The 16,506-nt window shown below is 38.6% G+C and overlaps 1 protein-coding gene across 1 annotated transcript in view; it reads left to right on the forward strand.

Annotated features, from left to right (window-relative positions):
• TRIM66 (tripartite motif containing 66) overlaps positions 1 to 16,506 on the forward strand; it is a 49,879-nt gene that overhangs the window by 19,187 nt on the left and 14,186 nt on the right. The window contains 7 exon segments of the mRNA XM_083838162.1: positions 1,322 to 1,454; positions 2,944 to 3,060; positions 3,679 to 3,793; positions 4,646 to 4,792; positions 4,934 to 5,051; positions 6,417 to 7,306; positions 8,106 to 8,267. Coding sequence (XP_083694288.1) covers positions 1,322 to 1,454; positions 2,944 to 3,060; positions 3,679 to 3,793; positions 4,646 to 4,792; positions 4,934 to 5,051; positions 6,417 to 7,306; positions 8,106 to 8,267 — 1,682 coding nt within the window.

Genomic DNA, 16,506 nt, shown 5'->3' on the forward strand with positions numbered 1-16,506 from the left:
TCTCACAGAGACAGTCTGTTCCATGTATCTTTTCCAGTTGTGGAGTGATGGGCTATGGTTTGGTAGGCTGCAAGACCAGTTGTCCTTGCCCTTCCGGTATTTCTGTTCCCATCAGGAAACTGCCATAAAGCAATTCCCGTGTTTTATGGACAAGGTGTGGGAGGGGAAGTCAGACAGCAAAAGGCTGTGACCTCTATAGGATGTTCCTTTCACAAACATGGAGTGAAGAACATGCTTCCTGAGTGTGATCGGTGTATTGCCGTTAGCAAGCACAAATGAAACCCACTGGAAAATGTTTCATCCCTATATAGTAATGATCCATAGAGAAGGGTCATCATCTCCTATTACTGCTCATTTTTCACTTTATGTAAATACTGAGGAGTATGCTAACCTAAACTTAAGTAAGCAATTTGTACTCTAAAACAAGAGTGTTGCAATTTAATAAAACGATTCAAGTTTACACTTCGCTCTCATATGGAGTTGTTTGTGTTGCCCTGTCTTCCTCCTTTAGAGGGAGGAGGATAGAACAAGGAATAAACACAGGTGGGCCCTACTGCTTCTAATGTATTATTTTGACTGTAGGGTAGAAGCTTATACTTTATTCTGATGAGGTTACACTTCCATAGTTGGTACCAACTGGTTAGAGTAAGAGAGATTTAAAACTTTGTTTATTATTCAAGAGAGATTTTTTTTTTTAATCCACCCTAGATAAAGAAAATATAGGCTGTAGAAAATGAGGACTCAAATGAAGTTTCAGAATTTAGGGCAACTGCAGTTTCCTTGTGCTTCAGGTGAGGTTCTTAAGAAACTGACTTGGATAGCTGTGGTCAAGTTGTCTGTTCCTAGGAAAAAAGACTCCTCCCCCTCCTTTTTTTTTTTTTTTTACACTTTTACACTTAGATAAGTAAAATGGCTTTGGTGTAGGGAAATTGAACCTTTTTTTCTTGTTTTATATTAGCAAAAAAATTAAATAAGTAATGTTTTTATGTCATTTGCAGTTTGTATAAATGTTTTCTAAAGATGAATGCTTTGTTTAATTTCTCATGCGTTGGTCAAAAGTAACAGGATATTGTCTTAGCAAGGAAACTTTGAGGATGCAATCGTACTTTTTTTTCCTTGTCCCTTTATAAATGCCTATCTGCTAGTAATGTTAATGGTAATTAAAAAACAAACAAAAAAACCTGCTTCATATAATCAGATTGTTCCAGGATCTGAGTCTTTAGAGGTAACACCAAGGTTTTCAATAAAATTATGTGAGGGTATGGCAACTGACTCTTAATGTCAGTTCTTGTCAATGATGCCATTGTTTTATGTTCCTCAGCAACTGAAGATGAGGCAAGTGAATTTTCCTTATTTTGTCCAATGCATGTTCAAGAGCCACTCAAGTTGTTCTGTGAGACCTGTGATATCCTTACCTGCCACAGCTGCCTTCTGACAGAGCATAAGGAACACAGGTACCAGATATTGATTGCTTAATGTCTTTTTCATAATCCTATATAAAAACATAGTGAATATAGATTTAAGGCTGTTCCATCTGCATTTCTTGTCAGCTGAAATTGCAAACTCAGTTCCAGCTTCAAAGCCTCAGCAAACTCAGTTCAGTTGTCTTATGCCCAAGCAGCATACCTTGTGGGTTACTGCCCTTATAGAATCATACACCGGGCTCAGCAGTGTACCTTCCCAACTGTATCATCTGCCAGATATGGTGTATGCGTGTATCTTTTGAGTACAATCATGAGAAACTAGTTGCAAATTGAACTCTACTTAGCATAACCAACTACGTCTGTTGGTCTTTATCCAAGACATCATGACTGTAGCTTAGCTTGCTGTTTGCTAGCACACGTGTGTGAGCCATGCAAGGAATTACCTATACACTGTGACAGACCTTTTGTGAGATGTGCCTGTCCCTTTGAAGGGCGATAAAGTTTGGGATAGCTGTCACAGCATTTGCAGTAGGAAAGAAGCAGGGGATCATGTCCAGACTGACATGATCCCTTAACTGACTTGAACACACCAATTCCTTCTGCTTCAGGCATATAGCTTCTGCTTTCAAACGCAGGAACCCAAAGTCAATCCACAGGAATTATTTTTGGAAGAAGGCAGGAGAAATTTGAGAAAGGCCGTATCTGTGACTGTTAAAAATGAATTGTCTGGGTTACAGGGCCCAGTTCCTACTGTAAATGTACTGTAGGCAAAGCTGTTGGGTAGTAAGCAGTAGGCACAGATAAATAAAGGATGACCCCGTCTGAGTATTTGGTGTACCGGTTTGGAAGCTCAGGTCCAGCTAAGCCCTCTTTGAACAAGTCATGCATTGTCCACTCCTTAATCAGCATGGACTGTGAACCTTCTGTAATGTAAATAATTAATTTTCAGGCTGTCAAAGAATGTTTTTAAGCACAAATTTTAAAATATTTAAACCTAGGCCTTCTGGTAATCCACCAGTTATTTACAGTGACTTCTATTTCTTGAGTAGATATATGCCTTTGTACTTGAACTATTCTACCAGGGAAAAAAAAAAAAAAAGAGCTAAGATCTATGTTTAGGCCATGTACGAGCTGTGTCCAATAGAAAGTCCTGTAGTTAGGACTGTTTCCTTTCCTCTCACCATGGGATGCAGGCTTTACAGCTAAGGCAGAATGGATCCTTTGGAGATGCGCATCTGGCCAAGTCCTTAGTGGAGTCTGGCTGCAGAGAAACAAACTCTACCCGAGGGAATTAATGGAGCAACAGCTGAAATCTAGGAGTGGGCAGTTTTGCTTAGTGGTGCAATGCTGCTGTAGCGACACTAGTTCCAGCCGTTCCCCTCTAACTTTTATAATAGCAGCAAATGTAAACAATGTTTTATTTGAGCCTATAAAAGAAAAAACAAGTCATGATCCAGCTTCTCAATAGTTTCTTATCAGCAGAAAAAACATGGTGTGAAAACTTCCCTTTCTTTTGCAGGTTCAGACATCTTGATGAAGCTTTGCAAAATCAGAGAGCTATCCTGAAAAATGTCATAGCTAAAGTGGAAGAGAAAAAAAATGGAATTCAGGTTTCAGCTAAACAGATTGAAGACAGGTAATAGTTGTGTATTTTTCTCATGAAAGTGAATGACAAGTAACAGTGTTATTTTTCTTAAATAGAGTTTACTAGAGATAAAAGCTGATGCTATATATTTTTTTCTTGGAGGGTAGGAAATATGAATATTCCGGTGCCCAACCACCCTCTCAGTGAAGAACCTTTCCCTAACACCCAGCCTGACCTTCCCCTGTCCCAGCTCCATGTCATTCCCTCAGGCTCCGTTGCTGTCCCCAGAGAGCAGAGCTCAGCGCCTGCCCCTCCACTCCCCTCATCAGGAAGCTGCAGGCCGCCATGAGGCCTCCCCTCAGTCTCCTCTGCTCTGGGCTGAACAAACCAAGGGACCTCAGCCACTCCTCATACGTCTTCCCCTCTAGACCCTTCACCATCTTCGTAGCCTTCCTTTGGACACTCTCTAGTAGTATTATGTCTGTCTTACGTTGTGGTGACCCAAATCAGCATTATCACATTTGAAGAGAGAAGTGTGGGAGAACTTAAAGGAAATGGTACAACTTTCACTGGAGTTCTTTGTCAATATTATGTAACAGATAACTACCAAGCACTGAATAAATGACATACCAGTTGGCTCATCAAGGGATATGTATCTCTTCCTCATAGGTTGCTTGAAGTAAAACACTTATACAAAAAAGTAGAAAATCAAATCAAAATGGCGAAGATGGTTTTGATAAATGAAATCAATAAACGAACAAACATCCTTCTTGAACAACTTGAAGTAAGGCTAGTTTCTTTCATACCTTGGGAAATTAAACTAAATTAAAATTAAATCCCAGTGCCAATGGAAGAATATAGATTGTGAATGTTATTGTCCCTTTGCTTGTTTTCAAATATTCTTTTTATTGCAGGATTTTATTTGAAATCAATGGTTGACAAAGATTAATGATGAAGTGGCAAAATGTTTGCTTATTGTGTTATTCACATTTTCTAATACAGTTGCAGAGAATATGTGTGCACATTTTGAGTAATTACAAAACAAGCCAGCTTTTGATTTTCATCTTTCATTTGTGAAAGATCTCTAGCACCACATTTAAAATGTTTTGAAAATGATCTTCTGGTCTACTTTCTGTAAAACAGCCTGCAGTTTTGACTCTTCAGTTTTTGCATGTCCAGTTGAAGAATATGTGATAGAAAAAATACCATGAGGAGGATGATATAGCCTCTGTCTTTGTGGTCCCTAAATCATGAATTGCTGGAGACTGGAAGACCATTCTGAGGAAACACTGTGTGCTTCCCCTCTGCTGATATTCGTTCTTAGGTCTCCTCTCTTGTGTATTGTAATAGACAAGAAAGAGATCCAGGTTCAAATTTGATCAAACGTTTACACCTTTCCTGTGTTACATTATTCTGCTAAACCATGGCCAGAATGCTGTAATTTATTCCTGAAGAAGTCATTGTTCGTCTTGAGTTAGATATATCTGTTGAACAGGATTTGCTTTCTCTCTCTGATTGGTGCTTTAAAGAGATTATAAATAAGAGTGTCTATGTGTAACGTAATTCCAATGATTGTATGCATTATGTGTGTCTGAAGGATGACAATTGTCTCCTACCTATTCTACATTATTAACAGAAAATCACAAGTGAAAGGAAGCAGAAATTGGAGCAGCAACTGCAGGGTGTTGTGGTTTTAAGCAGACAGGTTGAACATGTGCAGAACTTCATCAGTTGGGCAGTGTGCAGTAAAAACAGCATCCCATTTCTCTTCAGTAAAGAACTGGTAAGAGAAATACTTTCTCAATAAAGCGAAATTGTGCAGTACATGTGAGAACTGTTTTAAGGATGTAATGATTCTCAAATAAAACACTTTTAATGGTCTTATAACTGTTAATAAAATCATAATCCTTTGATATGTCACCAGATTGTATTTCAGATCCAGCGCTTGTTAGAGACAAATTGTAACACAGACATAGGCCCTCCACTGAAGATCAGATTTACTTGGGATCCATCCTACTGGACTAAACAGCTGTCCAATTTTGGTAAGAAAAGTCTAGTGTTCTATATTATGCAATTGCCCAAAGTTATACAAGACATACACAGACAATACAGTACTTTCCCTGAAGTGCTCTCTTCTTATTTGAATTCTAGTTTTGATCTTCCTGTCACAGCCCTAAAGTAATGCTATTGTGGCTGAAAACTTTTATGCTTTTCCCCTACTAAAAGACATCATTCTATATAAATATTACCCTATAAACATTGCCTATAAATGTAATCCGTAAATATCATCTTTGATAATCTTAGAAAATCATAATGTAAGAACACAACTACTAGTTTAATCAAAACCCTGTACAGGGCTAAGTGGATAAACTTTTAACTAAAATTATTTAAAATATAGCATCACCGTCTACTAAACAGCCTTGACTTTGCCGAATGTATTTGAATGCAGTTTTGTCCCAGGAAGCAGTAACTCTGCAACTAGAACACTGTGACTCTGGCAGTCCCATTAGGAGTATCCTGAGTGAAATGGATTACCTGCAGCGAGCCTTGTGCTATTTCCTCTGCCTTACCCAGGGACAGCTGGTCTCAGCTATGCTTACGCTCCTCAGAGTGCAATACTAACAGATACTCTTTTAATATCTCAGTGGCCCTGGGACCTGAACAATGCTTAAGATGCTTACTATTAATGGGCACAAAGATGGCTTTAAGCCTTTTTCTGTGTAATATTGACAATATTATTTATATAATGAATGCACATTCTTTCAGCTTGTTTCCCAGCAACTATAAATTTTCTAACTGCTGCGAGTTTTTACAGTAAATTCAGTTTGGTGGGTAGATCAATGTTATAAAGGGTTGGTTCTCATCCCATTTTAAGTTATTTAAAACTAAAAGGGGTAAAACAATAGCAAAGGTATTGCAGGGAATAATCTTCTCTTGGCTAAAAGCATGCATAAGATTAGTTCATAGGTCATTTTTATTTCTAGTTTTTATGATTCTCTCGTATATAACATCAATCTCTCTTATTTTGCTCACTTTCACCCTGAAAGCAGTCTTCTGTACCTGTGCTTGTGGATGAGAAAATGTGCTCAGAGTTTAGTAAAAAATGAAAGTATAAGCCATATTCATCAGTTAAAATAATGTAAGTTGAGGGTAATTTTTCAAAGCATTTGCTGGTATTTCAGTCATGAGTTCCATGGACATTAGAGGGAGTTTAGTGTTATTTTAAACCACTGAAAAATCTTGAAAAATTTATGTTGGAGGTATATTGAAGGACTACTTGAATAGGATATGAGCCCTTTTACGTTTGAATTGAAGAAAAGCAAATGGCAGTCATTTACAATTTTTATTGCGTAAATTTGTGAAGATCTTAGGAGTGAGCAAGTTTACTGTTTTGTTTTGTTTTGCAGGAGGTTTCACTATGGAAGGTGGACACATTTCTCATTCAGATGTGCTACTCTATGGAAATGTGCAAGGATTACAGACATCCTTGTATCATGGACAGTATTCCCCAGCATCACAGCTGGAGCCTGTGAATAGCCAGCCACATCAGTTTCCACCTGCAGTTCAGTGTCCTATGCCCGTGTGTTGCTCACACTGCCTCAGTGTACCTCACCCAAACAAAGCTCAGCCTTCTCACCAAAACATAAACCGCCATCAAAATTTTCAACAACATCCCGAACTGCATCAGCAGCAGTTTCCTCTGCAGTACAGCATGCAGCAACGTGACAAAGAGCAAAGGGATGTTCCCCCACCTCTGAAGTTAACGCAGTCTGGGCTGGAGCAACAGTCACGATCAGAGTCAGAGAATACATCAGGGAAGATGGGAAAGCATTTACCACCCCAGCAGCTGCAGCAGACTGCACCTCTGGGTTATGCTGTTGTATCACATGAGGCTCAGCAAGTTCACACAAGCCATCCACAGTCATTCCGCACGCAGACTGCTTTGCAAACATCAACTGTGCAAGTGCAGCTTGGCCATCTTCAGAAGATAAAGTCTAACCACTTGCAGCAGCCACCACAGCAGCAGCAGCTGCCTCCAGCGTTGCCACTGTCAGGTCAGAATGAGAACACCCACAAACAAGTCATCCAGCAGAGCTTGGACATAATGCACCACCAGTTTGAACTGGAGGAGATGAAAAAGGATCTGGAGCTTCTTCTCCAGGCCCAAGGACAGTCCAGCTTGCAGCTGAACCAAACCAAGCCAGCTCAGCATGTTCAACAGACCATAGTTGGTCAGATCAATTACATAGTGAGGCAGCCAGCCCCGGTTCAGCAGCATATCCAAGATGAATCTCTAGTAAGTTCTCTAAAAGTTCTTTCCTATTTCTTTTAGTCGATGTAAGCTCAGAAATGGGGAACACCTTTGAGATTTCAAGTAGATTGAACTTTGTTGTCTTTTTGTCTATGTTAGTAATCAGCAGAAGTTTCATGTTTCATAGAGATCTGTGCAAAATTTCCTGTAAAGTGCTGCATAAACAACCTGGATCCCAGATATCTGAATCTGTAAATAGACAAGGCAAGCAGCAGGTGGGAGAATAAAAGCATCATCATTCCCCCTTTGTGGGTAGGTAACCGAAGGACAGAAAAATTGAATAACTGACTTTACTTTTATAGCAAAGAAGGAATAAAACCTGTCTTCTGAATCCCAATCCAGAGTTTCTGCCTTTGCAAAAGGGACAATTGCTTGGTGGTGGGCATACAAACTCTGTAAGGAAGATAAGGTGGCACAATAAGGTGGCTTTAAGACTCATTCAAAACAGTTAGAATTGCCTTGGAAAGGTGGTTGAGATTTCCCATTCTGTAAGCTGTGTGGAGTTCCCACTCTGAATGACTCTCAGCGGCTTAGATTTAGGAGCAAAGAGCAGGTTTTGGGGATAGCTGTACATTTCAGTAGCTTTATTGATCTTTTTCCATGAATGTTTGAAATAGATAAATCTCTCTCTTTTCATTTTTCTCTCTAGCTGGATTTACTTTTAACATCTTTGCTTTAGAGTCCTTCCAGACTTTTCATATTGTGTATGCTGAGTTGATATGAATTTGCTACTTTTTTTTTAACTGAGATTTTGAAAACACTAATTCTTAATCTTGATTTGTAGGTCTGTGAGAGTTCCACTGAACTTGATGTCCAGAAGCCTGTAGTTCCTCTTGACAGAAGTGATATTCCCTCCCTGTCACAGTCATTAGATGAAGAAGCCAGGGCCAGCAGTCACTCCCCTGAATCAACATTGCAACAATCAGCTTACAACCCAGTGAGAAAGGTATAAAGAACTTTTTTAAAAAAAATAAATGTTTGGAAGAGAAAACATGTTTTTGTAATATTGAGTACAATATGGCACTAGAATTTGCAATTAAGGTGAAAAAATAAAATACAGTAAAAGTTGACAAAATAGCTTGTAAATCTTAGAAGACAGTCATAGCCTAACCTCGTGTGCATCCCCCAGTAACATGTCTATGCACCGTACTGTATGTACACAGTTGGCAGATCAGCAGCTGTTCTATAACGTGGTTTAGTGGGTGACATTGGTAGTAGGGTGATGATCTTGGAGGTCTTTTCCAACCTTAACGATTCTATGATTCTATAAGCTAGTAGCGTTTAGATATGATTGGCATGACAGTTAAACATGAAATGGTGAATAAATAGAATATTTCTTCACTGTGTAAATTCTGTCCCGTTCCTATCTCCATGGATGTAACTATCAGGAATTGCTACTGCCACGCTAGTAGCACTTGAATTTGAAAAAGGAGTCAGGGATTCTGATGAAGTCCTGAAAAGCATCCTTCAAAATACTTGCAAGGAAATAACAACATTAATTGTTACTGAAAATGTGGTTCTGAAAGGGATATGATTCTGTTATACCCTCTTTGCTTGTACATAAGCATAAAAATCATAAATTTCTATATCTCTAGAATATTTTAGCACATACTACTGACCCTTCTGCTCACTGGTAATCCCCAACTATCGAAAAAATCAGCAAAAACAGGAGAACTCATCTTTATCAGTAGATTCTTGCTGACTCTGGGTACCACCTGTGCATTTGTGGCAGGCAAAAACTCTCTTTTTACCTTGTCTAAAATATCCCGAACATGTTCTGGTTGCTCAAAACTGTTTGTTACTTCTGTGCGTGACTCATGTTCTGTACCATGTAGAAGTCTTTCATGACTATTTTTTCTTGGAATTGATGCGTGGAATATTGTGGAAGAACTTGTCTTTCCTTACTAACCCAAAGAAAGAAGTTATTTTATACAGCTTTTGTGTGTAGCTTTGTTGATCCAACATATTTATGATGCAACATTGCGGGAGATCCTTTTGGGAATTGTAGAGACAGAAAGGTAATGATTACTGAAGGTATGGAAGCAGCACGCAAATCAAATTTGGAAGCCACAATGAGATCTGCAATTGCTAACTTAATCCTGTAGATGTGATGACATTTCCGGATCAGGCTGGTGGGATCACAACATTACAATATGATGGTCTTTGGCTCTGAACTTTCACATGTGGAAACAGATCTCTCTCAACCTCTGAAGACAGAGCACAGGACTGAGGAAAGCTATGCAAATTTTCTGTGAAAGGCCTACCTTTACCTTAGGAAATGACTGAAAATATTAGATGTTTAAGGTGTAAGGAAGACCCTGAACATGAACACACATTTTTTTTTGTAATGCAGGCACACCCTCAAAGTTATTTGTGAAAATAAATGGAAATGCTAAGCAACTAACTTTCAAAGGCTCTTTCTACATGCATGTTGAAGAAGCAATCCATGTCTTCTGTACGTGCAAAGGAAGGTTTCTTCCAACAGCTGAAGTGAAAAAAGTCAGAAAAAGGGAAGAAAATTGAAGCACATGTGCAAGAGAGAGTCTATTGTAGTCTGATGGGAAAAGGAGGTTCTTAAAAAAAAAAAAAGGAAGAAAGGCTTATTGTTTGCTGTACAAGTTGAGAGGGCAGCAAGAGGAAGAAAAAAATGGATTTTTTTCTAGTGGTACTGAGAAGTGCATGCTCTTGTGCAGAAATCACAGGTCTCTACAGTTTTTACTGGTTTCTTGGTATATCTGCAAGAAACGAGGACACTCAACAGCTTCAGTACCCCCCATATTTGTTTGCATATATCTTTTCTAATGAGCTGTTTGGGGTAAAGTCACAATATCCTGACAGCTCTGGCAATGGCTGATTAGAAATGATGAAGGAAAACAATAAGGAAAACTTGAAAAAACTTTTTCATGAATGCTGTTTAAAGGTATCTGACTGCTTTTGTTAGAATAAACTAGAATAGTTTAAACTATAACTAGAATAAAGCTAGGTTTAAATGGGAGATTGGTTCTTATTTAAGAACAAGGGAATATGTCTATTTATTATCATCTCTGTTTCACCTATTTAAATGTTTCCACACTTGTCTTCGGACAAAAAAAAATCCATATAGGTGTCTATCCATTTATTTTAGTATGGCCTGTATTCAGAACATTTCATCTCTCATGTTCTTGGAGGACATGGAGAAATCTGAATGTGAAGTCAAAAATACTACACTTGGAAAATATAGTAGGGAAAATGGCTAAAGAAACCTTTTGCTACCAGGAGGAAAATTTCATTCTGTCTTTTGGAGAATAATCATTGTTGGAACTCTTGGCTTTGTTTTGCAGTTTTGCTGAACTCTGGCACCCTTCATTGTGTGCAGCATTCCTAGTGGAGCAGGTAATTCCCTGGCTGCTGAGATTCTTTCATTAAAGAGAAAGTGGTGTGAACCAGAATGTATCAAAACTCAGAATTAACTGATCAGTGATGTATTTGCCAAGATCTGTCAAAAAATAAAAGTTTCCATTAGTCCAGTGATTTTCTTTATTTTGGAGAGGTGAAAGGCTTGATTGCTTTTGTAAATAAACATATCTGTTTTAATTGTGAAACAAGCTTACAACATACATTTGGTATTACAGACTGATAACTATTGAATTGTCTGAATATGGGATCGTGTTTATGTTTGAAGTGATACAGAACAGATGCTATTAATAGCTTGGGATCACAACATTACTCAGATGGGGAAACCACAAGTGCGTTATTCAGATCATTCCAGACAAGTGCTAGTGCAGCCGTTACACCACAGTGCAAGGCACTCGTATGCCCTGAGCGCCTTTGATTTCAAAGACGCCTGTTAGAGTTGTTCCGATGTGTGTACTGTTTTCTGTCCCTCACAGTTAAAGCTGATTATTGATAAACAAAAGTAGAGAAGCAATGATGAAACACTTCATACACTTGTAAAATATCCTCAGATTTTATGTTTTAGCCTCTGTCAGGACAAAAATTAAATCCAGCTTTATTGAATGGACAGAATTTTGGCTTTCTAGTGGTATAAAGTAGGGATATCTAGTCAGTGTCTATCAGAAACATCGACAGCAAAGCTACTGCTGTCTTCAAGTTCAGACTAATTCTTGTCTGTGCTCACCTGGTCTGTACGCATGTGCATAGTCTAGTTAACCATGTAACTTCAGTTACATGCATGCTTGATTTTGCTTCTTTCACAGTTATTGGAACATTAAGGGTGATATTTTGTCAGCCTTTGTCTTCCTGTGTATTCCTCTAACTTTTCTTTCTTTGTGAACGGAAGTTTTTGTGCAGAATAAATGTTTCTATGCTTAGACCATGGAGTGTTTCATATAAATTTGAAGTATTACATGTAGTATAAATTTGGGTTTGAGTAGCACCTTTTAAGAATGCAACACTAGAAATGGAAGTTTTCTGTTTGTGCAAAATGGATACAATTTTCTCTTCATACTCTCCTTCATTCTTCACTTGTATAGCTGGAACCCCTGTTTAGTATCATGGGGTCATTCTGTCTCTGTACCAGTCAAAAACCCAGACACTCCAGTAAGAATGCCAGCAATACAGAGGACAAATCTCAGGATAATTTTTGTGATATTTGCTCTTTTCTTCTGGGCAACTATACCAAGCTTCAGCAAACAGGTTTTATGCAAGTCATTGAATTGCTATGTTGCCGTATGAAGGAATGAGTACTCAGTTAGATTAATAATTTTGTGGAGAGGGTTACCAACCTTCTACAGTGATATGGTCTGCCTGTTGCTTTTACGTAGTATGTTGTTGAGTTATTAATTTGCACACGGGACTGGAGAGATCATCTATTCTAAAGCACAGGCAAGAATAATAAGATTTTTTTTGGCCAAATTATGTTTTCAGGAGTAATAAAGGGCATATGGTCCTTGTTTCGCATATCTGTATCTAATTGTCATTGTGGCTGTGATGAGCAAGACGTCTAAAGGCTGTACCTAGCATTTGAGGAAACATCATAATTACTGTATATCTACAACAAAATTATAGTTTAAGGCTGAAGTACTGCTGCAACAGACTTTGTCATTGTTGCAGAGCTAGCTGGATCTCTCTTCTCCTTAGACTTTAAGTGCATCCCCTTTAGTTAGAACCAGGGCTTTTACTTCTGGGAGGGAGGATTCTTTATCTTGTTCTTCTGCTGGATTGGGTCCTGGGCTGTGGTACACTCTGTACCACACTTACTCATCCTAAAAACATAACAGGCTTTGGCACTCATGGTTCTGCCCTTTTGGACACTGCAATCATGACAGCATCTGTCAAACTAAGGTTTATGTTTCTCAGCAAACTTTGAGAGTTTCTTCCCTTGAGCTGTCATTTCACCTTCTGCTTAAAATAAATCTGAATATGCCATACACATTATTTGTAAATTATTACTGAATAGCTGTATCTACTCAGATTCCTCCCAGCCATTTCCTTCTGAAGCTGTAAAGTGATTATTAGTCATTTCAGTGTCTTTGTTTTGTGAAAGCCATTCTGTGCTTTGGTCTTTTTATCTTTGGCCCTCTTTTCTATATTTTGTTCTTTTGATATATCCCTTTTGAGACAGGATGACCAGAATTAGTATTCAAGATACAAGCACAAGTGAAACATATATAGTGCTCTAATGCTGATTTTTTTGCAAATTTCATTGTGATTCACAGTAAGTCCCAGCATCTTAGTTCAAGCACTCTGTTTGTCTCGAGCACCATAAAGTACCTGAAATTGGGAAATCCTAGAAAATATTCCATGCCTTCAAAGGAGTGCAACTGAGAGCATTCTGAGAGACTTCTGTTTTATTCCACTGGTGGCATTTCATAGGTGGCAGAGCTAACATAGTAGCAGTTCCCTGTGGAACCTCTCTCTGCCTCCCCCTGGGACTAGACGTGTGGGAACTACTTGGGCTTTGCTATGCCAATGTCACCAGTGCTGCAGGATTCTCAGAGAGAACAATCAATCTTAATTTGTTGTAGATGGCCTTCGTGGATATTTTGCCTGAACACATTTATCCTAAGCTTTATTAGGGACAACTCCTCCATCTTAGTGGCAAGTGCTTAACTAATATGTTTTGTTGTTGTTGTTCTTTTTCTTTCAAAAGCAATGTAAAATTTGTGATGGGGAGTCTTGGGGAGCAAGGTACAGGTTTACATTTTTACTAGATTTCCTTCAACATGCTACATTGTAACATTAGTCATTGAAAGTAATAATAATATAATACCAGACCCTTGGACTTTGAAACTGAGCTTGGGGGTAGGGTGAGTTTGTTGTTGCTGTGCTTTTTTTTATACCACCCCCCCCCCCCCCCCCCCCCCCAAATTATTAGTAATTTTAGGGGAATTATTAGGTGAAGGAAAGGGTGATAACAGACTCTGGAATTTAGAGTCCTGCAAATTCTGAAAGTATCAGAGTATTTTTTGACCTTTTTGATTTCGTGCTTACAGCGCAAATGTGTTCATGCTTAATGAAATTAGGTACATTTCCCAGAATGTTAATTTAACAAAATCTTTTGCTTTGACCTGGAAAAAAAGGATAAATAAAACATGATGCTGCTTGCTCCATACAATCTCTTCCTCCTTCCACTTTAAGCTAGCTCCAGTTTATTCAGACAAAATGTAAGGAAGCTTTGGATTCTTTTTCTCATAGAAAATGGGAAGAAAATCCTTTGGATTCTACTCTGAAATTGGAAAATATGAATAGGAAGCATGTGTAGACTGTGTTAACGGTGCTGCTGTGTGTGGTGAGTTAAACAACTGGATTGGAGTAGTACATTTGTTTAACCTCCTAGCATAATGAGCTGCCAGGGGGATTGCTCCACTTAATAGCAGCCGTTCATTACTCTGCAACCATTTGCAGCGTGTTATTTCTCTTATAGCAAAGAGAATTGGCGGTTCCTAGTTTTAGCTTTCTTTATCTGTGACACTTAATGTCAACAGCCTTGAGACTTTGCCAAAACAATCCTAACAAATCCTAATCCCAGTATTTCAAGGTAAGTATTTGCTTCTCAGAATTCTTCTGTATTAGTGCTGCATGTTTACACTGGACCTTTTAAAATGCAACAGTGATCAAAGAAATATTTGAACTGAACAATATGTTTATTTTTTGTTCTCTGAAGGCACTTTGCATGTTCTTTATTCTTACCTTTCACTACCATAGCTGTGGAATTTGTGGTAGAAGGCATTTTGGGGTGATGATGCTGCTGCCATTATATTATAGGGATCATCAGACCAAAATTAATTATGAGACAATGAGAAATCCATTTCTAATGTCAGATATAGTTGGATGTACCAGACTGTACGTTAAAATGTCAAAAGTTTCAACATTAACCTACAGCTGAAGCCACCTCTACCCAAGAGCATAATTAATGCTTGTTGTTGTTCAAAGGGTGCAATGTAAAAGCAGTAGAGCTTTTATAAAACAGAGATCAATTCTTTAAAGGCATCCCATCTGCAAAAACTAGCTGAACTGTCAAGGGAAAAGAGAAATTTTTGCTAATGGCAAAAGAAATGATTATTTTAGGGAGTGAATTAATAGGCTATTAATGAGCCTTGTTCCCAGTGCATTGTTCACTTCACACTTGACAGCAGCTCCATGGATCAGAATGGAATGTGTCTGTTCTTAACTGTGAGTTTTAATATTTTGCAGTGAAAGATCATAATGTTGCTTCATCATTAAAAAAACCACAAAATTAACTTTTGCCCCAAGGGAAAGACAGATGGCAGCTTGATGGCCTCATTATTCTTTTTTCTTTTTAACACGGGTAAGGTTTTATGTTGGCTTATATAATCTAAAAAAAAAATCTCATAAGAAGCTGATGCTAGCTAGAAGAGTAAAAAAGATATAGCCATAAAATGCAATTGATTTTCACCTTTCTAAAAATGTTTGTTATAACAAAGTCTTACGTGTCTATATATTTCTTTCTTCCTTCAGTAAGAGTAGACCCAGTGACTGCTCCCAGTAAGTAAGCTTGGCTCTCTGGAGCCAAGAGTAATCCTACCGTTGTCGTAGTAGGGCTAATGTTTCACCCACAGTTTATGCAGTTACATGTGGACAGGTCTACGAGGCCTCAGTACGTAATAGATGACGGTATGCTTTTGTAATACAAGTATAGGAAAACGTGCAGTGATTGGAAGCAAGTAGCCTCGAGGTCTCCAGTTAGCTTGCTGCACAGCTTTGTGTGATGTTCTTACCATGTGTGTGCCTCAGCATGCCCATTTCCCCTGGAGCACACCATTAGGTAGTTCCTAGTGACTCAGACAAGAATTTGTGGATGCTTCACACCTTTGAGAACCTGACTAAATAAATATTTAATTACCTCAGAGGGAACTAATTAATGCTCACAATGGACTTAGAAATAAGGGGAAAAGGGATGTCTGATTACAGTCTATCTGTTCAGTTCAAGTAGGAATTCTGTTTCTTACTTGCTTATTTTCTGTAAGTGATACAAGATCAATTCAACCTGTCACAAGCGAATTATGACAGCAAATGAACATATCTGGTCGTTGTGTTCATCTTTAGGACGTGGGACCATAAACGCTGGATTCCATTCTGACCTACGTATATTCCTTTGGTTTGAAACCTAAGTGATCTTAGAAATGCTCTGTCAGATGGGGTGTAAGGAAAATGGTGCCTCCATCAATGCATTTCCTCATTTGTTGTTCTCTAGTTTTCAACTCGGATGTAAGGTAGGAAGAACATATTTGCCTAGTTTCCAGCTGGTTCCAATAATTTATTGTAGCCCAGAAAGCTTAGATTCAGGGATAGTAACACCCAAAATGAGGAGAAAGATGTCTAATACCCTGGCTGCAGAGACCCAGTAATATCTGGGGTGCCTTCTAGATGGAAAGGACCCTCCAGGACTGCTAAAAAAACAAAAAGCTTTACTAGGGCACTCCATGGCACAAAGCCTCCCTAACTCTGCAGAAGAGCTGATGTCTTCGTCTCAAATGCAGGCTATTTTGTCTCATAGAATGTGGTGCTGGGTCTCACTGGTCACTGTTCAGGCAAAGCTCCTACTGCAGAATCTATTGCAAATTGAGGAAAAGGCAATTATATTACATCCTTAGACAAAAGTTAATGTCTGTGGCCAGAATGTTCTCTTAGCATATGGGTGATATGTATTGCATGCAGAGGGATTTGAGACTGATATCTTTGGCATTATGTAGGATTTACACAGGCACAACTGGACAGCTCAA

The sequence above is a fragment of the Anser anser genome (genome assembly GCF_964211835.1).
Source record: "Anser anser genome assembly, chromosome: 5".
NCBI lineage: Eukaryota > Metazoa > Chordata > Aves > Anseriformes > Anatidae > Anser > Anser anser.